The 26,848-nt window shown below is 47.8% G+C and overlaps 11 protein-coding genes across 11 annotated transcripts; 4 read left to right on the plus strand and 7 right to left on the minus strand.

The window, feature by feature from the left end:
• Nucleotides 1–1,849: 1,849 nt before the first annotated feature.
• Nucleotides 1,850–3,836, minus strand: N7537_001637 (fungal specific transcription factor domain-containing protein; the record flags this gene model as incomplete). Its single annotated transcript, XM_056892695.1, has 3 exons — nt 1,850–2,827; nt 2,881–3,686; nt 3,737–3,836. The coding sequence occupies 3 exons, from the start codon at nt 3,834–3,836 to the stop codon at nt 1,850–1,852; spliced, it is 1,884 nt and encodes a 627-aa protein (XP_056757690.1).
• Nucleotides 3,837–4,406: 570 nt separating this feature from the next.
• N7537_001638 (isopenicillin N synthase family dioxygenase) lies at nt 4,407–5,497 on the minus strand (the record flags this gene model as incomplete). Its single annotated transcript, XM_056892696.1, has 3 exons — nt 4,407–5,072; nt 5,124–5,288; nt 5,342–5,497. The coding sequence occupies 3 exons, from the start codon at nt 5,495–5,497 to the stop codon at nt 4,407–4,409; spliced, it is 987 nt and encodes a 328-aa protein (XP_056757691.1).
• A 630-nt stretch (nt 5,498–6,127) lies between these two features.
• Nucleotides 6,128–7,693, minus strand: N7537_001639 (uncharacterized protein; the record flags this gene model as incomplete). Its single annotated transcript, XM_056892697.1, has 1 exon — nt 6,128–7,693. One exon carries the CDS (start codon nt 7,691–7,693, stop codon nt 6,128–6,130), a length of 1,566 nt encoding a protein of 521 aa, XP_056757692.1.
• Nucleotides 7,694–8,252: 559 nt separating this feature from the next.
• On the plus strand, nt 8,253–12,726 carry N7537_001640 (putative RNA helicase/RNAse III; the record flags this gene model as incomplete). The annotated part of the gene is made up of 7 exons (XM_056892698.1): nt 8,253–8,354; nt 8,431–8,459; nt 8,518–8,569; nt 8,622–8,874; nt 8,932–9,079; nt 9,138–10,202; nt 10,254–12,726. 7 exons carry the CDS (start codon nt 8,253–8,255, stop codon nt 12,724–12,726), a joined length of 4,122 nt encoding a protein of 1,373 aa, XP_056757693.1.
• Nucleotides 12,727–12,912: 186 nt separating this feature from the next.
• On the minus strand, nt 12,913–14,210 carry N7537_001641 (uncharacterized protein; the record flags this gene model as incomplete). The annotated part of the gene is made up of 3 exons (XM_056892699.1): nt 12,913–13,837; nt 13,899–14,134; nt 14,187–14,210. 3 exons carry the CDS (start codon nt 14,208–14,210, stop codon nt 12,913–12,915), a joined length of 1,185 nt encoding a protein of 394 aa, XP_056757694.1.
• A 246-nt stretch (nt 14,211–14,456) lies between these two features.
• On the minus strand, nt 14,457–15,375 carry N7537_001642 (pyrroline-5-carboxylate reductase family protein; the record flags this gene model as incomplete). The annotated part of the gene is made up of 2 exons (XM_056892700.1): nt 14,457–14,761; nt 14,826–15,375. The coding sequence occupies 2 exons, from the start codon at nt 15,373–15,375 to the stop codon at nt 14,457–14,459; spliced, it is 855 nt and encodes a 284-aa protein (XP_056757695.1).
• A 539-nt stretch (nt 15,376–15,914) lies between these two features.
• On the minus strand, nt 15,915–16,351 carry N7537_001643 (uncharacterized protein; the record flags this gene model as incomplete). The annotated part of the gene is made up of 2 exons (XM_056892701.1): nt 15,915–15,980; nt 16,037–16,351. 2 exons carry the CDS (start codon nt 16,349–16,351, stop codon nt 15,915–15,917), a joined length of 381 nt encoding a protein of 126 aa, XP_056757696.1.
• Nucleotides 16,352–19,261: 2,910 nt separating this feature from the next.
• On the plus strand, nt 19,262–20,759 carry N7537_001644 (aldehyde dehydrogenase family protein; the record flags this gene model as incomplete). The annotated part of the gene is made up of 2 exons (XM_056892702.1): nt 19,262–19,294; nt 19,353–20,759. The coding sequence occupies 2 exons, from the start codon at nt 19,262–19,264 to the stop codon at nt 20,757–20,759; spliced, it is 1,440 nt and encodes a 479-aa protein (XP_056757697.1).
• A 367-nt stretch (nt 20,760–21,126) lies between these two features.
• On the plus strand, nt 21,127–22,732 carry N7537_001645 (amidohydrolase; the record flags this gene model as incomplete). The annotated part of the gene is made up of 5 exons (XM_056892703.1): nt 21,127–21,498; nt 21,551–21,795; nt 21,844–22,050; nt 22,106–22,160; nt 22,223–22,732. 5 exons carry the CDS (start codon nt 21,127–21,129, stop codon nt 22,730–22,732), a joined length of 1,389 nt encoding a protein of 462 aa, XP_056757698.1.
• A 147-nt stretch (nt 22,733–22,879) lies between these two features.
• Nucleotides 22,880–23,983, minus strand: N7537_001646 (glycoside hydrolase family 88/105 protein; the record flags this gene model as incomplete). The annotated part of the gene is made up of 1 exon (XM_056892704.1): nt 22,880–23,983. The coding sequence occupies one exon, from the start codon at nt 23,981–23,983 to the stop codon at nt 22,880–22,882; it is 1,104 nt and encodes a 367-aa protein (XP_056757699.1).
• A 634-nt stretch (nt 23,984–24,617) lies between these two features.
• On the plus strand, nt 24,618–26,486 carry N7537_001647 (uncharacterized protein; the record flags this gene model as incomplete). The annotated part of the gene is made up of 5 exons (XM_056892705.1): nt 24,618–25,013; nt 25,075–25,352; nt 25,406–25,924; nt 25,978–26,189; nt 26,245–26,486. The coding sequence occupies 5 exons, from the start codon at nt 24,618–24,620 to the stop codon at nt 26,484–26,486; spliced, it is 1,647 nt and encodes a 548-aa protein (XP_056757700.1).
• Nucleotides 26,487–26,848: the final 362 nt, after the last annotated feature.

Genomic DNA, 26,848 nt, shown 5'->3' on the forward strand with positions numbered 1-26,848 from the left:
ACCCCCGCAGTTTAAATGGTACACCTTGTGGACCCAATGACCGGTCGCGTATTAAGCAGCTTCTATGTTTCCGGGCAGGTTTCCCAATATACCAGCTTACACGGGAAAAAAATAAGAATATGACGCGAACTTGGATTTCTTCACAATGTCATTGGCCATACAGAGAAAAATCCGGGGCGTGCGGGGAAAGCTCATAACGGGGGCCCTTACAAAGATTATCAATGATCCATGGATTCATTGGCGGAATACGCCGAGACGCGATGGATTTCGGTCTCCAGACCCTCAATATATGATGCGCTGACAAAATGGCCATTTCTAGATGTTGTTATTTGGGGTATATGAGAAATGTTGAATTGTACATTCTATGCAGGGGCCTGGCCATAGGATCTGATTAATAATACGTAATTAGCCAGGGGCCGGGGCCAGTCCCGGGGGTCAAGTACTTTGCAACAAACCCCCCCCCCACCTTTTCTCCCCTTAAAAATCTTGAAATTAGGTATACTTTGTATGGCATGTCCATATAAAAATTATAAAACATACAAGGCTCTTACCATATACCTTTCCTCAACCCTCTGCACAGCTATACCTAGGCGTTGACAGGGGGGTTACACTAAGTAGATGTAATACGACATCACTACTCCATATATGTTGTACGCACCTGATGCATGTATTCCTTCCCTCAGGACTTTCTCCTCTCTTTGTATTTGGCTCATCTATTAAACTCAATAAATAATCAGTGGTGGGGAAGTACATACCTATGTTGTACATGACTTCCTCTGCGGTTGGTTCGCTTTCCCTTTCCGTTTTAGTGCTCTGCCCTTGCCGCTTTTCGCAGTTTAAAGCCAATATCCTAAAAAGGAACTATATATACCCATACAGTTTGCACTTCCTCTTCTTCGCTCCTCACTCTTATAGCCTGTGCTCCCTACCCTCTTTTTCTTTATCAACTTACATCCACTTCCATCAAAAGAACTATTCCCAACCCTCCTACGTCATTCTGTGGGGCTCAACCTGCAGGACTAGCTAGGCCATATTCTAGTTCGACCACCTCCGCTAGTAACGTGGACAAAGTGGACTGCCCTTGCCAAATTAGTCAGAACGGTAGTGACCGCACTGTACCTGTTCTGCGGGCCTTCCACAATCACCACCAGATGAGAAAGTTAATTGTATCTGACATCTCCAGTCCCCAGAAACAAATAAATACAAGATCTTGTCGAGTAATTGGTCAATGGTCTACTTACGCCAATGAGAACAATCGGAATGCAAGGCTCGATCCAGAATATTGCTTCACAATCCACTAGACCATTGATGAGTGAAACTCCTCTAAAGGCAGATTGCCTCAACCGCGGGGGCAAAAGATGTGATGTTACTAGGCTCTTTGATCCGCGATTTATCAATAGACGCGACATAAATACTGGAATCACCTACACGGAGTGTGCGTATATCATTCCTTTTTCGTTCGTAGTATGGAGAGACGAACCTGAAGAATGCACCAAAGATAACATCTGGTTTGACGGAGTAAATTGGTAAGGTATTCCGAGATCTAGGAGAAGTTGGTATTTTAGTCAACGATTGAAGTGCTGATATTTCATCGATATTGGCTGCCAGGTCACTAGGGTGTTCTCAGTTCACGCGCTGGGAATATTGGGCGGATTTCGGAGGAATCCTTGGACCCCAAAGCATGAGTTCAGGGGCAATACACCATGCGACATTGAACGCATCTTGAGTTTTTCTTTGTCCGCCTATTTACAGCTATGAACTCGACCACCAAGACTACCAGTCTTGTACTATCAATTCAACTTTGTTTCTTTGTAGTAATAACACCTCATGTCCTCTCATTCGTCACTCGTCATATACACATAAACTTGATATCCCCATCCCGCAAAATATCTGGCCAGCTAAATGTTCCTCCACACAAGCTCACATCGCGCCTTTTGGTCCATATTGTCTCGAATATCTGTTGAGCAACTGATGCATGAACCAACGCTGTCGTCCGAGCACAATTATCAAACCATGACGAAAAGAACACCTGTAACTCGGGACTGACAGCCTCGCAAGCAGTGATAAAAGCCGGCCAGATCAGCGCAGCATTGCTACTATCCTTCTGATGGCTTTCCTCCTGTTGGATTTGGATTAGGTAGCCCCGAATTGCAGCGACCTTGCCCTGGAGCATTATAGGATCAATTTCATATATTCGGCGATGGAAGAAAATTGATAATGCCGTGTACATCGCTTGAGCTGTCGCAGTCATGACTACTGGGAGGGTTCCATCATAAGGTTGAACACAGCTTGGATTTGGAGTGGATAGCAAATGATCGACAGCCTTTTCCAGGCCCTTTGCTCGAGTCCAAAATTCCTTCAAGCTGAGCCGACTTTCTGCTACATCACACATCATTGACAAGTCTCTCTCGTTGGCAAGGCGGATTACTTGAGACAGTAGCATGAGAAATATTTCGTCGATTCCATATAATGTGGGAAATAATGTTGAGCTCCATCGGCCGGGTATCGCAAGGTGGAGATCACGTTGCGCCATACCCGGGTCTTTTTCCATTCTCATTGTTGTCGTCGAAAATATCAGATTGGGATGGAGACGGAAGTCTCCTCCATAAGTTGTGTTTTCGCTCAAAGTATCGCTTGTCCCAGTGTGATTGATGGTCAATCTATCAGCAATGCATGTTGTCTCGGCCATAATGCGCATATAGGCATAGCAGTGATGCAATGCTCTTTTGTTGGCTGACAGTGCTGGCTGGCTAAGGCCCTTGACACAAATAAGTTTCTCTGTTTGGACGAGATAGGCGCGTCGCATTTCCGGATCGCCTTTTATCATCTGAATTAAGGAAAATGTTAGCCATGTACAGCGGATCCGTATCGAAGTCATACAAAAGCATTTGAAAGACTAAGTATTGCCATGAGAATCTCCTTATATTTTCCCATCTTTGTTGTCGAGATACAGCTTTCTTCCATGCATCTTTGGAAGTGGTATTGAGCCCGCATTAAGTAGATCCCTCCCGAGGCTTTCCAATGCTCAAGGCAAGTCACTGAATTATTCCCCAAGTGAAAGGCACTTGTGCTCCATACGGCATGTAATAGGGCAAGCCGTGCATGATTGGAAGATCCATTCAGCATCAGTTCTGCCAAAGTTCCCATTGCACACGGTATTACCAGGCTCATCCAAGGTGTCTCCTTTCCACGGCGTAAAGGAGAAATCAAAGGGACGATTCGATCTTTGTAATAAGATAGCAGATTCCAGCCCTCAACATTACCTACAGATAAATAGGGATTGATCTCTGCTGGTAGACTTGGCTCGTGGAAATTCGTCTCAGTGTTCTGGGATGGCTCTAGGCTGGGCTCTACTAACGACAAATCGTCACTGTAGTCTGCATTCAGAGCGTCTAGGGCGTCCAGACTGAGCGCACTCTGGTTAAAATCTTCCTCTATTGGCAGCTCCTCAAGCTGCTTGAACCAGACACTGGAGGATGGAGGCGGCTCATTCTTATCGGAAGGTGATGGTTCAAGGTGAAGCGGTTGTGGGCATCTGAAAGCACCAAAAGGTCCCCGAAAAAGTGAGGATGGCCTCGAGCAACTGATATCCGAGTCGAAGCTTTCTAGATCAACAATTGCCTTGTCGGGATTCTGGTCGGGCACAGAAGAGACAATCTCAAGGGTCATTTCTCGACGTTCGACGTCTGCCAATCATTGTCAGAATAGCTGATATGAGTTGCAACCAAAGGCAGACCTGTGAAGATCGGGTGGCGGTGTCTGGCCGCATTTCCCGCATTCAACCATCGAATATCCTCTTTGTCATTAATAAACGTTAACTCTACGATTCCTTGCATCTTGAGGGATGTTGAGAGAAGTTGATGCTTTGATAAAGGACTCTTGAGTCTCCGTTGGGGGACAAACCCCAAATGGGAATGTGATTCCGATATCGATAGCGCAAAATCAATTATGTACCTGGAGGTTATTGAGCTTTATATCCCACATCTACTGACCTTTCTAAACAGTTACTCCACCAAGATATGTATTTAATCAAGTACGATCTTCTGAGTCGAAAATTCAATAGTTAGATCTGAGAGACCGAAGATCGAGGGCTCGGAACTTCTTGCCCTGTTGGATCATTGCCCCTCTTCTTGTGGATAAATGTCGAGTCGTGTTCGTAATCTTCCAACGTTGTTTTGGGCTCCGAATAAACATTGTAGGCGTCAAACAACGATACCCGCCTCGAGGGCTAGACCATGTACATGTCCAAGGCGCACTAGTAAATTTACTCGAAAAGACGTAGATTGTTCTGCAAAATTGCCTACATACTTATGATTTGAGTTCGATAACAGTCATACAATCTGAAGAGTAACATAAGCACATAAATACACGTATAACTAGATGCCATATTATGACCAGACGACTGTTTAGGAGAACAATTTGGCGATTCGCAGATTGTTGTAGTCCCAGGCGGTAATATCCTCATATTTGCACGGAGTAGCAGGCGTGATAAACTTCTTCAATGGAAACAAAGAAGCGACACGGTTTGGCTTCGCAAAGTAGGCAACAGAATAGCGCTCGGGGATCATCACATCAGAACCCACTTTGACGGTGGGTGGATAGGTTACCCGGTGACATGCAGCCATGAAAGTATCATTTGTCAGACGCTGAAGCGAGTCACCGATGTTCAGAATGATCTCCGACCTGCCCCCTGACACGACATCATGGAAAGTTCCCAGATTTTGCTGATCTTCGACCTGCAAACCACCAGTGGAATCTTGAAACAGCATGGTAATCGTGCCGAAGTCGGTGTGTTCTGCAATGCGCGTGGCAGTTCCATCTTCTAAAGCAGATGCTGGCACAGCTGGATAATGAAGCAGACGGAACTCGTTTTCGGCATTGTTGTGTAGTAGTTTGAGATCTGGTGCTGAGATCCCGAGGGCCTCGGCCAACGCGTCGAGGATCTCCAACTCGACCTTGAAGCAGCTTTCATAGAAATTCTCCATGAATTTGCGGAATCCAGGAAGCTTCTCGTCAGCAACCCAGATGTTGTCCACAAGGTTGTCGTGTGGGGAGCCCATATCGAGGGTTTCCTGTCCTTATTAGAATGGACGTTCACCGCGGATCAGGCAGGAAGCACCCACCTTGATATCCCGAACTGACTTCCCTTGAGGGAGGCCTTTTTCATAGCCACTAATTGAAGAGATCGATTCCTGGCCAACATAACTGTACCCACGGTTGGGGTTTGCCTCGGGCGGATGTTTGGCAGTCATCTTATCCTCCAGTGAAAGAGAAAAGAATCGACGGGTCTTGCAAAGAAACTCAGTGGAGGTACAGTCTTTCGTTTGAGTCAACTACCTACGTAGTCAAACATTTTGGCAATGAGATCTTCTGGAAGCCCATGGTTCTTTAGTTTGGCCACTCCACGCGTTTTGAGTGTGTCTAGTAGGGCTGCCGAAACCGCGTCTCTTTCCTCGGGAGGGCCCTTCAACAGGGACAGATCAAGAGCTTGCGACATGATTTTGAATGTTGGTTCGGGATATTTGCTTAGAATTATTGTCTAGTATAAGGTTCTCGACTTTGGAGTTGTCAATGATGCTAATTTGAAAAAGCATGTAGGTGTTGTAAACTCGACTATATATATTCGATCACACCTCCGACCGAAAGTCGCAGAAAACCCTTAACTTGGAAGGTAATATTGAATGTATGACTAGCAGGCCTGTAAACTATGGATTACCTTCCATTCTATCCTCGTCCTTCATATGAAGCAAAAGTCTCAGGCGTTCGTTCCGAAAAGAAGAGTGAAACGCACGCCAAGATTACTCCAACGCGTCTTCCAATGAGGAAAATATCCGCTGTGGATCACCTTCCTCTTCACATTATTATTATTATTATTTTTTTTCGTTTGTTTCTGTGTTCTCAAGTTGATACGTCAAAGCACTGAGGGGTTGTAAAGTGTTTTCTTGCACCTTGACTTCGTCTGCATTGGAAAAGATCGTATCTCGGTGTGCCCCTCCTCATACCCACTCACAATCGGACCATGCTGCATAACGTGTAGAAAACTTGCCTACGACGGCCAGAAGTTCATCCCTTGGACATCGGTGTATTATTGAGGTCCTTAGCCCCGAAGCCCACTGTGACTTTCCTCTTACTGCTCTAGCTTGATGAGCGGCTGTAGGATGTTAGGGCGGCGACAGGCGACAGCCTGAAAGTAGGAGTAAACGTCCGCATAGGCCTGTTTAACGGGTCCATCCTCAAGTACATTAACCTGCCGTTGAAACAAGGCCATGGCCGAATTATAGCTGAAAGCATTTTCAAGAGCAATGCGATCTTCCTCCACCCCAATACCTAGAAGCAAAGATGCAAGCCTTGGACTCGGGTTTTGTATAAGATCACGGATAACAGTGGCTTCAGATGATGAGATATTGAGTTTGACCACTTCCATAGCTAGACGGTTGTGACGCCACCTTCGATGCATGGTCTCCATTGTACCAACTGCGGTGAATAGCTCCCAGTACCTGGGAGGCGATTCAATGGCTGCTAGCTCAGCCCAAAGACGATTGAATGAAACCATGTTGGACTCGTCATCTGCTCGGTCCGGGCTTCTTTCGTCTACAGTTGCTCTCCCAATGGATGATGAGTGTGATGAGAATGATAGGAGATCTTTAGTTTCATTACCACTGTTTGGCCTTCTGCGCTTGCGGCAGGTAGTGATGGCTTCTGTCGTGTTGGTTTCAGTCGTGTTTGTGTGAATTGGCAAATGCCCCCACCTGATCCCAATGAAGTTGATAAAATCATTGGGTTGCGTTTTAACCTCCACATCTGGGGACAGCTTGTTCTTCCAAGCCGTGTAAATCTGGTCCTGCTGAATTGCTTCATTTGCGTCGGTGGCGTCGGCGCCAGGACCAATGAGGGCATGAAAGCCAAAGAGAAGACCCATCTTCTGGTATCCAGATGCACTCTGCCCTGCAAGCACAAGACAATATCCCGAAATATCGTTGCAACCCCTGAGTAAAATCCAGTACTGTAGATAGGCACGTTTCCATAAATTCTCCGTCGAATTAGGATCGTGGACGAAGACCTTTTTTGGTTGGTACTCGGTCAACTGGACATTGAGGGCATCGAAAGTCTTCACACGAGACGAAGCGACCACCAGACCAGCTTGGAAAAATGGTGGTCCGTCCGGGTAATTGTCGGCCAGCAACCATCCTGCATCATTGTACCCCCCTGTAAAAACATAGATACCTTTCCATGTGGCAAGCGTCCGCTGGTTGTTCTGGTAGAATGCCACAGTGGGTGCTTTTGGGACTCGATCTTTGCGTATATCCCCTCGCTGATCAAAGTCGTAGGTTAGGTACCGTATGCGATAATCCGCAGACAAAGTCAAAAGGGAGTAGATGACACCTGCATCCGACAGGCGGACATTCTTGGGGCTCCACTTGCGCTGGACGATGTCTACAGCCACCTGTGTCTCAACTGAGGTGCGGTCAGGGGGATTCATAATTTTCCAGTGACGGAGGGAAGGGAGGGAAGCTAGGTGTTTCTGGCTTGACATGATACCCAGGTTAAATCCAGGGGCATTGCCCTCTTTCCATTCAGCTGGGTCATTGCATTTGTTCTCCCACTCCTGTTCGATCCAGCTCTGACACCTCCCACGCCATTGTGATAAGTCCCTCAGCCAGCCTCCAAAATTCCTTGTGGAAGAGCACGCCATCTCACTGGCCTAGGAGTACATGGAACTAGCACGGATGTTGGTTGACAGGTGGCTTGGTCTTGAAGGTGTTCCGCCAGATGTTTCAACATCTAAAAAGGAAAGGGATAGAGAGGTCACAACGAGCAAAGGTCTGGTGTGAATCGAAATAGCAGTTTGAAGAAGAGTAGATTTGAGAGACAACGGGGGGAAAGTAATAGAAAGATAGAAGAGAAAGTGAGAGGTTGATGAAGATGGTGACTAGTTTTAGTCAGGAGATGAGAAGAGCTAAAGAATCAAATAGAGAGATAAATCAAAGTGATGTGGTAATATGTGAAGTGTAGAAATTCAGACTCAGTCTCTCGTTCTCGAGGGAAGTATACAACGCCCAAAAGGGAATCAGCCAGGCCATGATGGTCATTGGACCAAAGCTGCGTGATGGCCGTTGTGGGATGCCGTAGCTCCCCCACCAACAAACAGCTTTCTTGGGCATCGCTTGATTCCTCTCATCTCACTTCTTTTTTACTTTTCTTGTACTTAGCGTCCTATCGTTTACAGTCTCATTTGAGACTTCTTACTTATTATGGATTCTACAGGTCTGAGTAGTGATGGTGCTGCCTACCGGTCTCGTGGGTACCAGCTCGAGATGTTAGAGTCTAGCCGTAAGGAGAATATAATTGTCGCGGTATGTTTTTTTGGTTTTTTTGGTTTTCCTTTTTGTTTTTCCAATGAGGTCTTTAGAAGATGCTGACTATTACTAGATGGACACGGGGAGTGGAAAGACTCATATGCATGTTTGAATATGACATTCCCTTTATCGGCACATTTTTCTGACATTTTCCTTGCAGTGCCATTCTTCGAATCATACATGAGCTCGAGAACTGTGATTCTCCAGACAAAGTGAATAAACCCGTTAACTCTTATATTTATTCTCGTCTCACATTTATCATAGCTTATCTGGTTTCTTGCTCCAACTGTGGCATTGAGTCTTCAACAACATGAAGTTATCACTACCCATATCCTCTCCGTGAAAACGAAAGTTTTAACCGGTCTGGACAATGTTGATCGATGGACTGAGCAAGGTATCTGGGACAAAGTTCTTAAGGACGTCCGCGTTGTTGTTTCAACATATGCTGTCCTTGCTGATGCTTTGGGCCATGGTTTTGTTCGCATGTCCCGACTTGCGCTCCTTATCTTTGATGAAGGTACGTGACACATTTCAAGGCACACCGGAATCCAGACTAATATAGCATATAATACAGCTCACCATTGCACTAGGCGCCATCCGGCGAACAAGATTATGCAAAATCACTACCATCCTACCTCGCTGAGGTCAGGTCCAAATGCTGTACCTCGGATTTTGGGACTCACTGCTAGCCCAGTGGTCCGGTCGAGTCAAAATGAGCTTCAGTCAGTCCGCCTATCTTATGCTAATGAGTCTCTCTGGTAACTGACAATCTTCCCCCAGAACAATTGAATCCAACTTGAATGCAGTATGCAAGACTCCACGTATTTATCGCACTGAGCTCTTGGAAAATACCCATCGCCCTCACCTAGAACGTGTCAATTACATACCTTTCGATGAAGCACAGGATGGATCTGGAAGCCGACTACTTTCATCATTGATAGAATGTTGCAGGGCCTATAACATAGAAGACGATCCGTGGATCGAATCGTTACGGTCAAAGAATCAGACTGCGGAGCTTATGAAGGCTCTCACTACAGGTAAAACCTTCTGTAGCGAGCAACTGAAGAACTTCCAGGCGCGCGCCCGTCACATTTATGAGGAGCTGGGAGGTTGGGCTGCCGACTTCTTCATCGGCGCTTCGATTGACCAACTTCAGCGTTCAATTCAGGATGCTAGTGAGATGTCACATTTGGACCAAATGGAGAGAATTTACCTGTTGGAACTGCTCCTTGCAATGCCTCCGCCAGTTTCAGCCAAGGAGAGTAATCACGTATCCATCAAGCTCGAAATGCTTCTCAACTTCCTCGAAAGAATGGACAGGCCTGGGTTTTCTGGACTACTCTTCGCCAAACAGAGAGCAACTGTCAGTGTCTTAGCTCGCATTTTATCACTTCATCCCAAGACCAGAGATCGCTTCCAGTGTGCCTCTTATGTTGGTTGGGCGAGCGATAGAACCCGCAAGGGCTGTCTCGGTGACCTACTTCATCGAGATATGCAGCGAGATACTCTTGACGAATTCAAAGCAGGTCGCAAAAACCTCATTGTCGCCACTGACGTTCTCGAAGAAGGGATTGACGTAAGCGCATGCAGTTTGGTTATTTGTTACGACAAGCCTGCAAACCTCAAGTCCTTCATCCAGAGGCGTGGGCGTGCTCGTCATAGAGAATCTACATATGCTGTCATGATCTCAAATGAGGATGAGTTGTTGAGTCTTCACAAATGGCAGGAGCTAGAGCAAGCTATGATTAAAGCATATCAGGATGATGAGCGACAGCGTCGGGAAGTTTTTGAACTCGAGGCCAGCGAGGAGCATGTGGAAGAGAGGCTTTGGGTGGAAAAGACGAGGTAATAGCAACCCAGGATTTCCCTTGATGTTTGCTAATAGCTGGTTCGCAGTGCTCTATTGACGGCGGACGACGCAGTGCAGCACTTGCATCACTTTTGCGCTGTCTTACCAGTTGACGAGTATTCAGACAACCGACCAATGTTTTCCTTCCAAGAAAACAGCGCTGGGTTGCTTTTGGGTACGGTCACATTACCGAATTCTGTGCACCCGACGGTTCGACGTACAAACGGGAAATCCTGGTGGCGGACGGAGCGAGCAGCTAGAAAGGAGACCGCATTCCAAGCCTACAAAGCTTTGTATTCGTATGGGTTGGTGAACGACAACCTCTTGCCATTGACAGAAAAACCAGAGTTGAGATTCTCTGACCAGATCACTCTCCCATCCATTGTGCAAGCTGCAGAGCAGTATGACCCTTATGTAGACCTTGCACAAGCTTGGGCTTCGGGTCAGCTGTGCCAGACACGGTTGAAGATATACAGCAATGGTTCTGTCGACGAAGATCTGGCCATCTGCTTAATTTTGCCAAGATTGACTCCAACACCGCACCCCATTCCTCTCTACTGGGACCCCGAAATATCATTGGAACTGCATTTTGATCCGCAAGTGTCGACCTTTGAGACGACAGCGGAGACACTAGATCGAATGAGAAGGATCACATCACTCTATCTTCAAGCTCCCAGCTCGCGCCAGCGAGGAGACGACCGCGACTTCGTGGCTCTCTTCATCCCTGATATCTCACACGAACACCTAGGACAATGGCTTGCGATGTATGAAGGGAAAGAGCCCGCGCTGGAAGTCTATTCGAGGAATCCAACCACACCGCCTATGGGTATCGTCCGTGACCAGTCCAAATTCAGCGAGCCACGGATATTCAACAAATGGATCGTTCCGGTCCAGGTGACAAAGACGTCGCCTATTGAAGTGGAGTGTTCATCACTTCCCCGTCGCCGGAATCTCCTCCAAGTGCGAGCTATAAATGTTACCGATGATGGAGAGGCAGATGCACCAAAGAAATCTTACGTTCTACCTGCTGTAGCTTGCGTCATCGACAAACTCCCAGCAAAACAGGGTCTCTTTGGACTTTTCATCTCTGCCATTTTGGATCGACTAGAGGCATCCTTGGTCGCACATCAATTGAACGATACCATTTTGAAAGGAGTCGCAATCGGAAAAATCGATCACATTATTACGGCTATCAGCGCGCCGATTGCACAGGCCAGTACCAATTATCAGAGATACGAGTTCTTTGGTGACTCGGTTCTCAAATTCACCGTTAGTTGCCAACTCTTTTTCCGGAATACCAACTGGCACGAGGGCTACCTCTCGGAGAGCCGTGACAAACTCATTCAGAACACTCGACTTGCTCGTGCAGCTCTCGACACTGGCATTGACCGCTTTATCCTAACAAGCCGATTCACCCCCCGTAAATGGACTGCACCGTTGATCAGGAACAAGTTGGAACCATCGACTGCTAAGAGGAACATATCGACCAAGGTCCTGGCAGATGTTGTGGAATCCCTCATTGGTGCAGCCTATGTAGACGGTGGAATCCGCAAAGCGCAAGCCTGTTTGCATCGCTTCTTGCCGGAGATCGACCTCTTCACGAATGAAATCTCACCCCTCATCCTACCACCAAGCAAAGGCGTAAGCAATATAATCAACCACCATCGATTGGCCGGTTTAATTGGATACACTTTCAAAGATCCTGCCCTCCTAACAGAGGCGCTCACCCACGCATCCTGCGAGTACGATACATCAACACAATCCTACCAACGTCTGGAGTTCCTCGGTGACGCCGTCCTCGACATGGTCGTCATGGCAGTGATAGCAGCCCATCCTGTGGAAATGGACCAGGGACCAATGACATTGCTCAAGCATTCTGTCGTGAACGCCAACCTCCTCGCGTTCTTCTGCATGGAGCTATGCGCACCAGACGAACCCTCCCACATGACCCAATTTGCCAACGGCGAAGTCAACTGCGTCCCACACTATGACCAGATCCACCTCTGGCGCTTCCTCCGCTCTCATGGGCCTAACATCAAAGCCGCCCGGGAAGCTTGTCTCGAGCGGCACCAAGGTCTCCATATTGAGATCCGCGATGCCCTGGAACATGGAAGCCAGTACCCGTGGGAGTTGTTTGCCCGTCTGCGTGCGGATAAGTTCCTGTCGGACATCATTGAGAGCGTTCTTGGGGCGATCTTCATCGACTGTGGGGGCAATCTGGATGTGTGTCACGCGTTCGTCGAACGTATCGGACTGGTGTGGTACATCCAGCGTGTTATTGCCGACGGGGTTAATGTTGTTCATCCGCGGAACATTGCGCAGAACATGGTAAAGGGAGCTGGGACCTTGGTCTTCAAGAGGAAGAGGGTCGAGTCTGGAGGCACGGCTACGTATCGGTGCTCGGCGGTGGTCAATCAGACTGAGATCGCGCTGGTGGAGGGTTGTGCTTCTGCCGAAGAGGCTGAGGTTAAAGTTGCCAATGTTGCTATTGAGCACTTGACGTTGCACCCATTGGTTTGAACCCTACATGAGCTCGAAGCCAATGATTTGGGAATTGGCGTGCTCTGAATGATCTCATGATTTTGGTTTGAAATTTTTGATTTTGCTTAGCTAGATACCATGTAAGAAATATTAAACTTGGACTGTCTTTGGTGACATCGGAAGCAATGTAAGCGTTTCTAAATAGATAAAGTAGTGAAAGATGGCCTACTCCTGTGCCTTGCTTCCCTTTGCACCGCGCTTGGATCGCCGCACAGGGGCGGGCTTAGGTTCCTCTTCTGTTTGATCCTCCGCATCAGAGCCAATGGAGTCCACTTGTTCCTCCCCACTTGAAGCCACCATCACACCCTCTTCCGTGCTCTCTGAGGACTGGGTATCCGCCTCAGCCTTCGACACGGGCTCCCAGGTTCCCTCGGCTGGCACAGCACCTTGACGCAAATTGTTAAGGATCTTTGTTGTCTCACTTTCCACGCCGTTCCAAGCTCCACAGCTGCCACACCTCCAGCGGCCCAGCTCTTCCGGTGTTTTGATCCCAGGGGGAGCCTGGCCGTTCACGAGCCGACAAGCGATGCAGATCATGACCATCCGGTTGCGGGGTTGGGTTTCGTCTTCTCCCAGTAGCACATCCAAGAGACGGTCGTACCAATGTGGCTGTTCGATGGATTCTCCGTTCTGAGGGAATGCGTTCGGTGCAAAGCTGGGTTGATCAGTGGGTGGTTGGGGAGAGAAAGGAGGTGGGAAAGAGGGCTGCTGTGGGGTTTGCAGGCCGCCCTGGGTTAACTCTAGAGGCGGAGAGGCATGATCGGGTGATGGCGGTTCGTTCTGGGTTTGCGATGCAGAGGGAGGACGGCGAATATTGGCAGTGGGCGGCGGCGGGAGACCAGTACGGGGCACATGCTGTGGCTGCTGGGCAGGCTTCCCTTTCTCGGTTTGTCCCTTTGGACGCGGGGAGGGCTTCGGGGACTCGCCGCCGTACTTCTCTAGCAGTTGCTGGGTAGAGTTGTACTTGGTTGCGACCTTGAGTTTTTCGATGGTCTCCTCGCGCTGTTTATGGAAATCGTCCAGGCGGCGTTGGATGCGGGAAATTCGGTAGTCGAAGATTCTGGAGCTAAGCGTGCGCACACCGTAGATACTGGAGGAACAAGAACTGCATGTCAGCGATGTGGGAACGTGCAGATTAAAGGCAGACGTACAGGACCGGCCCGCCTGCGATGGCTGCATATTCCTTGATTCCCCAGCTCTCCCATCCTAGTACGAGGGCGAGAATGATGGAGTAGAACAGATAGGCAAATGTCGAGTAGAGGGTCCAGAGAGCCTTGATTCGCCGGGAAGACTGTCGTTGCTGGTCGAGTCGCGTGGTAGCCTGGGCGATCTTAGTCGACAGCGTGGATAGGGTCTTCTCAAAAGAAGCCGCGGAGGTGTCATTGCCCTGATAATGTTAGCAGCAGTAAAGCGAAACGATTTATTATCGAATATCTCACCTTCCAGGGCCAAAAAGAAACCATTATTGTACATACATAGTATGCCTATGAACTGAGGAGGAGAAGCTCGACTGTCGAGCTGTTCCAAGTTTAGCAACCCGATACGCACGGGCCACGTAAGGTCGGAGCGATGATTCCGACATTTGGGAATCTACTATTAGATCACCTAAATAGGGGGTCATTGGATTTTGTTTATTTGTTTCATTCGTATGAGTATCTTGGATATCATTACATAGATTCCAGCTATTCATTTTTGTTTAGTTGCCCTTTCTATGGCTTGGTAGAGGGGTTTCCTAGCTCAGCAGACCGAGCAGTGGCAGCCTGGACAGACTTGTCGACGATCTCTTTGAAGTTGAGAGACTCAAATGTCTGGAGAGCAGCGTATGTGGTGCCATTGGGGCTAGTCACATTCTTACGCAGTTGAGAAGGGCTGTCAGAGCTCTCAACCAACATCTTTCCAGCACCAAGACATGTCTGTGTAGCCAAACGAGTGGCCTGTTCTTCGGGGAGGCCGAGAGCAGTTGCACTTGCAACCAGGTGCTCAACCATGGCAAAAAAGTAGGCAGGCCCAGATCCTGATTAGGTTAGATTGATACCCGTTGATGGCATGCCGAATGGCTTTTGATGCAGGGGACTTACCGGACAGTCCAGTGACGACATCGAGAAGATCTTCGCGGTCCACCCACTCGGTAGCCTTGCTCACGCTTCCGAGCATAGCATTGACAAGCTCCTTCTCATCCGGAGTGATATCCGTGCTAGCAAAAGCACCCGAAGCACCCTCACCAACCAGGGCGGGGGTGTTGGGCATAACGCGAACGGTGTGGGCCGTACGGCTATCGCTAGTCGTCAACCATTCCTTCAAGCTGTCAAGGGTAATACCCGCGGCAATGCTAACGACAACAGGCAAAGTCGCGCGCGGCGACCAGGCACCACCGAGCTCCTGGCACACACCCTTGGTGACTTGGGGCTTGACCGCAATGATGACCAAATCGGCATCACCTCCAGCCTCAACATTGGAGGTGGTGGTGCGCACTCCGAGTGCGGCCATCTTCTCGCGGTTGACATCCCACGGCTCAGAAACGCAGATGTTCTGCTTGTTGACGCCTTTGCTCAAGAGGCCACCAATGATGGCGGAGGCCATGTTGCCACCGCCAATGAAGGCCAATTTGCTCTCTTGAATGGACGGCATTGTATAGATATGACTGAAAAGATGTTGTGTCCAAGTGAGTAACTAATCGGGGAGTCCCGCACTTATGTAAAAATTTGGTGGGGTATCTGCGCACCCACGTTATCGCACCGGCCCGGTCTTCCAAAGTTGGAGAAAAGGTGTTTATCATTTCGATTTCTGTTTTTATTTGTCTCCATTATCTTTTTCTCTCCACCTTCTGGGTCTAACTTACTTCTTTACGTAGGTATGACTATATATCTCTTGTGGGACTATGTCCACTATTCCGTTATCCACTATTCTGTGTATGTGCATGCATACACGTACAATGTAAGGCAATACCGATGTTACTTCTACATTTGAGATTACAAACGTAGCCTCAAGTCTGGGGATATTCAATGATAGAATTGAAAGCTCTGACTCTTATGGTACAGTGTTACGCATCATAGTATCTCAAAAAAGAAAGAAAGAAAGAAAGAAAGAAAGAAAAAGAAGAAAAGACAAAACAAAATCCAAAAGTTTCATGTATCATTCATAACTCGTGATAGTGTACAGGGTATCAATCAGTAGACACGGTGTGCGTGGCTTCCACGTCCATCAGTGCCATGCATGCGGCGGGTTCCAGCAGCCTAGGTTAAACACATTAGCTCGAGTCTAAGTTGAAGTAAAATCATTCGGTCCTTACCTTGACTGCAGGGCGGTGCGTCAAACTTCCTTTCAACTTCAACATAGCGCCGGAGATCTTGTCGCCAAGGGTGGTTTTTCGCTGATGGCGAGTATGGGTAGGAGGCCCATAGGCGTTCCTATGACCAAAGCGGCCTCCAGTACGACCGGTAGGACCAGTGCGACCAGTATGATGATGGCCGTGGACGGGATTCTGGTGCGTTGTCGTCGTGGTTTTGACAGTGCGCGACTTCGCGTTTCGCCCCTTGAGTTTGGTCATCAGCGTAGGTTTGGTGGTTCGAGTAGTTGTGGTAGCGGGGCGACGTCGGTGAAACATTGTGGTAGATTTATGAAATTGGTATGGAGTTTGATATAGAATGTATGTTGCAAACAAGATTGTAGTAAGTTGATCTGTATTTGGACAGTTGGGGGAGATCAGGGTCTTTAAATAAGCTCAGAGATAGCTCCGTATCGTGGTTTCTATGATCGCTTTGATGTCGAGCAAAACGTACGCCAAGCACTCGCCTTCGAACATAACGCACGGGAGAGGTTGACGAAGAGGCGCTCAGCCGGCGCGTCATCCGAAAGACGATTTCTCTAGGTGTCTCCAGTCAACTTGCACAGGCCAGAAGACAAGATTCTACCTAAAATAACAACCCATGTTATTGGTAGATTGTCCATGCAGATTATAAAATCAAACAGGGATATATATTGAGACTACGTCTCCATGATGGCAGGATGAACAAGGTTTTGGCATGATGAGATGGAGGTTGCGAGTTTGTTGACCGTTGTGTTGTCGAATGAGACTCGGGATGATGTCACAGAGTGTTGGTCTGTGCGCCAAGGCATTCATCCGCTGGGAGTAACACTACACTGTCCATGGACAGCATTGAACCTCAACTACCTACATATTCATAATATTCCAATCTTAAATTCAGGCATAGAGTAACTGAAACATAACGCTAGAAACGGATCTCCGTTTGTTGGTGACACTATACTTTTTCAACAATATGATGCGTCATAAGCGCACAATATATCTTGTAGTCGTACCTTATACCTTAACATATTATAGCTCATTCACCAGTCCCTGGTCTTGTTAAAACTTTTGATTCGCTGAGGACTTCCGCATTCTTATAAGATTAACTAATACACGTTGCTAGTTAACTAGTCACAATTATTCATGTTAAAAGATATCCGGGTTACCTCCCAACTTGGATATGTTACCTAACAGGACTGACTCCAGGTTACAAAAGTTCATCCAGAAACAGTCACGGGTAGAACGCTGAATACTTCAGCGCCAATGTAGCCCCTCTACCCATGGTGTGTCAAATGTAAAGCATGTAAACAGCGGTAAACACAATGTGAAAACTTTCATTGATCGGAAAGAACTAAACTAGATATACCAATGACTGTCCTTATATATCCTAGGTCTTCCCATTTGTGAATAGGTGCGTCTAATCAAAACGATCAATTAGCCATAAATCATGCAATGGTGGTATGACAAATTAGAAATCAGAGAAATAACAATTTCAGTAACTCAGAGACCAATATGAAACAATGTAGATAGACACGGATTCAACAAATTCTTTGCAGAAAGGGAAGGTCAATCATCATAGAGATTTATGTTATGTGTTTGGGGAAGGGGGTGGGTAGCAAGGGCAAGCGATATTTCAGGGGTTGATGGTTGATACCTTGACCAGTCGGAGCATTCCCCCAAGTGGGGGGGATTGGTGGCGGCGGGAGCTGCTGTGTTTGTATTAGCTACTCGTGCCTGGAGATATTGTTTTTCAGCGACAGCGAGTTAGGTTCTGTGTAAAAGGGTGATCTGTTTTCTTATTAGTAACAACGGTCGCTGTCTGCTAGGCATAAAGCTCAGTGGGGAGAGGAATGAATGGATTCCTCTATACCCGTTTGAACTGAGTGGTTGTTGGCCGAAAAGGTTGAAAAAAGATTGTGGTGAATTCCTATGACTCCAAGGTGTTCGGATGTTCAATCGGAATTCCCCTGAATGCTCTTAAATACTTGTCGCTGGGTCAGGGCTAGGGCATCGGCCCTATTTCAGAAATTTACATGCAAGGAGATTATATATGGAGAATGTCGTCATTGATGGAGCCGTGTGACGATGTACCCCACCGATAAATATGCTGCCCATGTGCTATGGACCAGTATGGGTATAACTGTTGAATTAATCTGACAAGAAGAGCATTATGATTGTGCCTAGGCGTGATCCTGTCTAAAGTCCTCGATTATCCCTTTGTTGTTCAGTGGGTAACAGATCAAGAATCCAGGAAGACTATTCAGCACCAACTAGAACATCATGTCCGCAGAGATCCAGGTCGAAGAGATACTTTACACGAGATATATTAAATTCATTCATGGATAATTTAGTGGCTCTGGTCAATGAGCCTGATTAAGCGCCCATATATTAGCTACAACAGTAGGAAGCCGGCGGCTAAAATAGGAAAGACCCACCCGATAGGGGAAATATGGCTGAGCCACCTAGATGCGGTGTGGATTCATATTTCAGCATGGACATCTTCGTTACCTGCTCAGGTTAATCAACGGAATTTGTTGCAATAAATCCCATTGACAATGATATGGTGAGACCATGCAGAATTCGAAGCTGGCATACGATATGCTCTTCTATATGCATCAGGTGGCCCGGATCCAAGGATGTGACGAGTCACTTACCTCCCAAGGCTCAGTACTCTCGAGGGCTGTCGCTACCTAACAAGCACATGGTGACTTTTCATTATGATCTTATCAACGTCGGAAACGCTTGAAGACCACTCTAGAACCCTGGATTGCGAGATGTGTCGTAACCTATATGATGTCGAAGGCTCACGCCGATACTTTTCTAAGGTTGGGTTGTTCATTTATTGAAGTTTCATGAGGGAACTGAGTCGAATCTCAGTACCCCGCACCTAATATGCAACGTTTGAGACAAGATCAACATGTCACGGCCGGAAGGGGAAATGCACTACAACGATCGTCCAATAAGATGCCATTTCGAGAGAACAGTAGGGCAAATAAATGCAGTGAGGTCTCCATACGGAATTATAGAGTTGACCTTAACAGGCCATTTCCGGGGCATATGGGCCCATTGCAACGTTTGAATGCATCCACGACGCGCGAAAATACGTGGCTAATCGCTTCAGCCCAGATTATGCAAGAGGCTCTATTTAAAACCGTCTTTCCCGCACCCCTAACCCCAATCACTTAGTGGTGAAAATCGAAGCTGCTCAAAATGACTACCGACGCCAAAACATTGGATTTTACAGTGAGTTTCTCTAAAAGATGTACGACATTGATCCCACGACTGATCTTTGCTGAAATAGACATTCCGAAATGTGATCAATAACCAATTGACCACGACAACGGAAACCCGGCATGGGATCAACCCTGCCAACACTCAGCCTAATCCACCCGTGCCAGTTTCGACGCAGGATGATCTTGACAAGGCCGTTAAGGCGGCTCAAGATGCCTTCAAGGGCTGGGCAAAGACCACCTTTGAAGAGCGACGTAAAGCTCTGCATGCCTGGGCCGATGCTATTGACGCTAATGCCGATGGATTCGCAAAGACCCTCACAATGGAACAAGGAAAACCATTGAGTCAATCAACCGTGGAGGTGGGTATGGCAGGTGTATGGATTCGTGGTCTTGCTGCTATTGAGATTACCGACAATATCATTGAGGAAACCGAAGATCGGAAGATTGTTCAACGCCACATACCCATTGGCGTGGTGGGTGCCATTGTCCCCTGGAACTTCCCTGTCCTTTTGGCCGTCGGCAAAATCGCCTCTGCCACATACACTGGGAACCCCATTATCGTGAAGCCGTCCCCCTTCACACCTTACTGCGACTTGAAGCTGGTTGAGCTTGCTACCGACTTTTTCCCTCCTGGCGTGGTCCAATGCCTGAGCGGCGAGGAGTCCCTCGGCCCGTTGTTCACTGCTCACCCTGGAATTCAGAAGATCAGCTTTACTGGGTCGATAGTGACTGGAAAGCGGGTTATGGCTGCATGTGCTAAGACTCTCAAGCACGTTACACTGGAACTGGGTGGCAATGACCCGGCGATTATCTGCGACGACGTTGATATCGATGCTATTATCCCCAAGATTGGAATTCTTTCTTATCTCTGCAGCTCACAGATCTGCATGATGATTAAGCGACTTTACGTCCACGAGAATATTTACGATGAGTTCTTGGAAAAGTTAGTCACATTTGTCAAGACCCTGAAAGTCGGCGATGGCACCGAGGCGGATACCTTCTTTGGACCTGTTCAAAATCAGATGCAATATGAGAAAGCCAAAGACCTGTTCAGCAGCATTAGTACTGAAAACCTGAAAGCTGCGCTTGGAGGCTCGATCGAGAACTCTTCCGGGTTCTACATTCACCCGACTATCATCAATAATCCCCCCGACACATCGCGCGTGGTAAAGGAAGAGCCGTTTGCTCCCATCCTGCCCGTCCTGAAATGGTCAGACGAGGACGATGTCCTTGAGCGTGCAAATGCTTTGGAGACTGGATTGGGCTCTTCTGTCTGGAGTAAGGATTTCGAACGCGCAACTCGGATGGCAGATCAACTCCAGTCCGGTGTTGTGTGGGTAAACAGCCACTTTGATGTGGCGCCGAATGCACCTTTTGGTGGCCACAAGCAGAGTGGCATGGGTGTGGAATGGGGTCTTGATGGCCTGCTTGCGTACTGCAATTCGCAGACTCAGTGGCTGAAGAAGAGCTTCTAGCTTCTAGTTTAGTGTTTAGTTCTCGACGAATTATTTGAATGTTGACACAAGCAAATTTGGAATACCTCGCTTCAAAGACTGACACTTAACATGTACCACCACATTTTCCACTATACTCGATAATCTCGGAGTTCTCCCCATGTCATGAGAAATGTGTCAATTCCGAGATTCATTTGTTATCTTATCACGCCCCTCAACGCGGATCTTTTCGTACATCGGCAGATTCCGCCTTCCTTTTTTTTTGCGGGGGGATATCGGATTTGCCAATATAAACCCCATGAAGGTTCTTTGGGGTATGCTTCATTAGTTACGAACTTGGCCAGGAGTCTCTTTCGGACTTGTTTTCAAACCCATCAGACGATTCGCCATGCTCTACACTCATGCCACTGTCGTGACCGTGGATACTTCACGACGTATAATTATCGACGGAGCAATCCGCGTAGTTGATGATGGCATTGCAGATATTGGCAAGACAGATACCCTCAAGGAAAAATATGCAGCCGATGAAGAGTATGATCTCTCCGGTCGGATTGTCATCCCAGGATTAATCTCGACCCACATGCACACAGCACAGACCTTACTACGAGGTACGGCCGATGATCTCGAGTTGGTGTCGTGGTTATGCGAGAGAATTTGGGTTCTCCAGGGTAACTTTACGGCGGAGGACGGGTATGCTGCAGCACGACTGAGTATTGGAGAGATGCTTAAATCGGGGACCACCTGCTTTCTGGAGAGCATGGTAATGTAGCCTGAAGATTTCTTTGGCTATGCGAAGGCTGATATGAATACAGTTTGCGGATCGATATGGCTTTGATGGACTATGTCGTGCCGTTGAAGAGAGTGGCATCCGTGGCTGTCTAGGCAAGATTGTCATGGACATTGCCAAATACGCCAAAGATGATGCTTGGGCTATGCATCCTGGTCTTGTTGAGAACCGTGAAACCTCATTGCTTGGAACTGTGAAGATGTGGGAGAAGTGGAATGGTGCGGCCGATGATAGAATCAGAGTCTGGTTTGGTGCCAGGACTCCCGGAGGGTAGGAGACAAGACCACCATTAGGAGTCACTTGCTAATGATAAATTAGAGTATCGGATGCGCTTTATAAGGAAATGGCCGCCATTTCCAAAGAGAAGGGTATACCCATTACCATGCATTGCGCTGAGGTCAAGGCCGATCGTGATTTTTTCGCTTCGGTCTCGCACACCCCAATGTCATATTGCAAATCAGTTGGTTTACTGAGTGACTCCACAGTCCTTGTTCATATGGTTCATCTGGATAACTCGGACATTGAGTAAGATATCGAATATATCTGATTTGACTCAACGGATGCTAATGATATCATGAAGACTTCTTTCTTCTTCGGGAACGCATGTCGCACACTGTCCAACCTCCAATGCGAAGGTAAGTTGCATCGCTAGATCGATTTATGTGCACACAGGACTTGACGATCTGACGAGTTCTAGCTTGCGTCCGGAATCTGCAGGGTGCCAGATCTCCAAAATGCCGGAGTCAACATTGGCCTGGGTACCGATGGCGCCCCGTGTAACAATACATGTGATCTTTTGCAGGAGATGAAACTCGCCGCCATTATTCACAAGGGGATCTCGCAGGATCCCACGGTAGTTCCAGCCGAAAGCGTGCTGGAGATGGCTACAATCAATGGGGCCAAAGCGCTGGGCTTGGATAACCAGATCGGCAGTCTGGAGATAGGCAAGAAGGCTGACTTTGTGGCTATCGATGTTCGGGGGATCCACACCCAGCCCTGGTTTAATCCAGTCAGCGCAGTTGTTTACACTACAACTGGGCGAGATGTCGATGTTGTTGTGGTAAACGGGATGGTTGTTGTCAAGAATGGAGAGCTCATGACGATGGACGAGGAGGAAATTGTGCAGGAAGCACAAAAGAGAAGCAAAGAGGTAGTGGAAAGAGCTGGGCTGGGCAAAAAAATCCAGAGCCGTTGGCCAGTGGAGTGATCAAATGAAGAGTCGCATTTTATGATTTGTTCGTTTCATTCTATTATCTAGCAAGTCCGTTCATGCAGGGAACGTGCTTATGTACAGCTCTATGATTCGGGTCATGCCACATTCCATTGCCGTTTCAGTCATTAACACCTGCCTTCCTCACAACAGACCACGCAATGCTTCGCCCAAAGCCATAATAGCCATAGCCTGGCCATAAGGCATCGAGGTCAACGGAATCTCCTTGTAAAAGTCAAGACAGTCACCCATCCCTGTACCAAAGCTGGTATTCTGCAATTCTCCTTTCTCATCCACATATCCGATAACCGCAGCGATTGCCTTTTCAGCAACGGGGCGGTACTGGGCACCGATGTAACGTTTCCTAACGGCCTTTAGAATACCGTAGGCAAATCCCGCGGTCGCAGAGGCTTCCAAATACGAGTCCGGGTGGTCAAGGAGGGTGTGCCATGCGCCGGATGACGACTGGAGACGCTGAAGGGCCCCACACTGTGCCTCAAGAGTATCGATCAGGTGAAGACGAATAGGGTCATTTGGCTGGAGGTCAAGCAACTCGATGATCTCGGGAATGACAATTGTGACCCAGCTGTTGCCACGAGCCCAGCGTGCATCTGCAAAGTTGTGCCCACCATCTTCAAATGTCCAGCCGTGAAACCAGAGACCAGTCTTTGTGTCGAAAAGATATTTGATGTGAGTAAGGAATTGCTTTTTCGCCTCTTCGATATATTGGGGTCGGTTCAGAAGCTTTCCGATCTTCGCCAGTGGCATGACTGTCATCATCAAAGTATCATCCCAGAGTTGCTGGTAGTTCTCTGTGATATAAGTCATATGCTGCATGCCACCGTACCGGGTGCGGGGGAGTTCGTGCATCGCCCACTCAGCCCATGCATCGAGCCAGGGCAGGTAGATGACATTGCCGGTCTTCTCATAAACGTAGGCGAGAGTCAAAAAGACGGCCATGGTATTGATATTTTTGGTGGTACCACCTTCAGCAAAACGTGCCGCAAACCAATCCTCAATGATCTGCAACAATCTCTCGTCGCCCGTCAGCTCGTAGTACTTCCACACGCCGTACAGTCCAATGCCGTGTGTCCACTCCCAGCCCTGCCATGACTTGGTATCAATAATGCGCCCATCAGGAAGTGGCAACAGGAACCTCCCTGTTTCGTCTTTGATGTTGATCAAATTGTCAATTAACAGGTTGACGGCGCTGTGGATTTCAGGGCCCGTGGGCTTAGGGGACGACATTGTGTGATGCTGAGAGACTGGATGTTGTGTTTTAGACGAATAAAATTTCCACAACTTTTTGTCCGGGAAACAAAATAATATGTTGTCCCAGTAGGACCGAAGCTCCCAAGTCTTGGTACAAGTTCTTCCACTAATGAGCTCCTGAGTCAGACGCCACGAAACATCCCCGAGGGGGCCAAGCGTTATTCGGGTGAGAGAACACCGAGTTGCAACCCACCAAAATACCTTGAAAGTGTATTTATTCAGACCCACCGCAATTAGCGAGCTACCTTTCGGCCATCGGGGTAGCAGATCCCCGGATTCCCCAACGTGGGGAGAGACTAGCGTGCTGTCTCCTCCTTTGCCAAGAAAGCTGGGGAAGCAAAGGAGACGGAGGTGACTTCTTGAGTTGGTTTAACTCGATTTGACTCCATTTGACTTCCGGTTAATACTATAGACCCAGTTATTGGAAACCCACATGACTCTTTCAGCCGGTTAATAATCTTCCATGTGGTTAGGGCGACTCCTATTTGGGATCATGCACGGCCCTGGCAGGAAAAACGTGGGGCATTATAAGTCCGGGGGAATATCTCGATTTCCTGTGACCTGTGTCCCCTGGTGAACTGCATTCTTGCACCTACTGTTTTCATTTGCCATGGCTGACCGTAAAGATGACCCCCAGCAGGGGATTGAGACAGCCCCTGTTGAGGGAATCGAGGTAGTGCATAAGGAGCAACCAAAAATTGACATGGGGGAGTACGAGAACAGGCAAGACATATCGCATGTCGAACAGGTTCTTTCAGGATCTGATGACCTTACCAAGGATAACATGGATATCACCCGTGTGGATAAGGAGATCCAAGCATATGCAGCCCACAGTCAGGTAGAAATCGACGAAGCCACCAACAACCGGCTGAAACGCCTGATTGATCGTCGTGTCCTTGTTGTCATGATTTGCACATATTTTCTACAGGCTCTGGACAAGGGAACTATGTCGTTCTCCGCCATTATGGGGATTAAGGATGATGCGAATCTGAATGATGGGCAAAAGGTATGCAATCCTTGTTAAGCTTTCTTCTTGATCAACATGCTAAGCTGAATCCTATCGATAGTACTCCTGGTTGACTACGTGTATTTACATCGCTGTTCTCATCGTCGAATATCCCACCAACTGGATCATCCAAAGAGTCCCACTCGGCAAGTACTTGGGCATCAACATCGTCCTATGGGGTATGATCCTGGCCCTCCATGCAGCCTGTAAGAATTTTACTGGGTTAGTCATTGTTCGTACCCTCCTGGGTATATTTGAAGCTTGCTGTCAGCCCATTTTCGTGACTCTTTCCTCAATGTGGTACAAGCGAGAGGAACAAGCGGCCACTGTGACATACTGGTAGGTGGATACTCGTCCGAGAATGAATTCGCGTTGATCTAATGACGAAATAGGTACATGATGAACGGTGCACAGCAGATTGTCGGTGGCTTATTGGCGTACTGTTTCACTCTCATCGGAGCAGACAAGGTGCTCAAGTCTTGGCAAGCACTCTTCCTGACATATGGATGTATCTCCGTTCTTTGGGGAGCCTTCGTCATTTGGTATATGCCTGACTCCCCTATGCGTGCAAAGTGTTTCACCGAGGAAGACAAACGTCTTATGGTAGAACGTCTGCGTTCCAACCAGACAGGTATTCAGAACAGAAAGTTCCATGCATACCAAATGTGGGAGGCTTTCCGCGACCCGCAGATGTGGTGTTATTGTGCTGTTCAAATGTTCACCACTCTCCCTACCAGTGGTCTAGGCGCATTCTTCGGTATCATTGTCTCGAGCTTCGACTTTACTGTATTGCAAACTCAGCTGCTTGCTATGGTGCTAGGTGCTTACATTATCGTTGTTCTGTTGTCGTCTGCGTGGCTGGTGAATAAATTCAAACAGAACACGATCGTGATGTTGTGCTTCATCATTCCGTACGTATCTCTCCTTGCCCAATTTGCAGCGAGGTCAGACTGACAGTTCGCAGGTCTTTCATCGGAACGATTGTCCTTATCACAGTGGAAAACACCACTTTACCCACTAAGATTGGCCTTCTTATCAGTTACTATATCACTCTGTCATTTTGGTCGGCCCAGACTCTCACCTTATCTATGGTGTCGCGAAATATTGCTGGTCAAACCAAGAAGTCCACCGTGGTGGCTGCAACTTTCGTGTCATGGGCTGCTGGTAACGCAATTGGTAAGTACCTTGCATTCTTCATGGAGAAGCCCAGTCCCCAGCTAACAAACAAAAGGTCCTCAAGTTTTCCTCGACACTGATTCCCCACGATACCACATTGCCTGGAGTGTTCACCTGGCTTGCTATGCCTGTATGGTTGCCGCCGTTATCTACCTCCGCTTCCACCTCAAGCGCGAGAACACCAAGAAGGATAAGCTGTTAGCTGAGGCAGGCCTCAGTGCCGCTGATCCAACCCTCATTCATGCATTCGAGGACAAAACGGACCGGGAGAACTTGAACTTCCGCTATGTCTACTAGATACGCAAGATAGTTGCGTTGGCATTGTCGTTACTGGTTTACTTGTTACGCTGTATTCAATCATATCTTCAAATACTTTATTCTTCTCAAAATTGTGCTACATACATGGATTTCACACTATCAGATATTATTACCGTTGCCGTGAAGGCATCTCGCATCCATAATCTTTTCCGTCTTTCCCTTTTCTTTTTAACCATTCTTTAACACCACGAAATATTATATCAAAAATCAAGGATTTGAATGCATATCGGGGTAACAGGTCTTGACTAACAATACCTTATCTTCTTTCCACGGCGCATTTCCCAAAACGAGGCTAAGGGCGCCTACTGACACTCCAGATAGGCCAGTGTGTCAGGCTTGCA

The sequence above is a fragment of the Penicillium hordei genome (assembly GCF_028827395.1).
Source record: "Penicillium hordei strain IBT 12815 chromosome Unknown utg000001l_segment0_segment0, whole genome shotgun sequence".
NCBI lineage: Eukaryota > Fungi > Ascomycota > Eurotiomycetes > Eurotiales > Aspergillaceae > Penicillium > Penicillium hordei.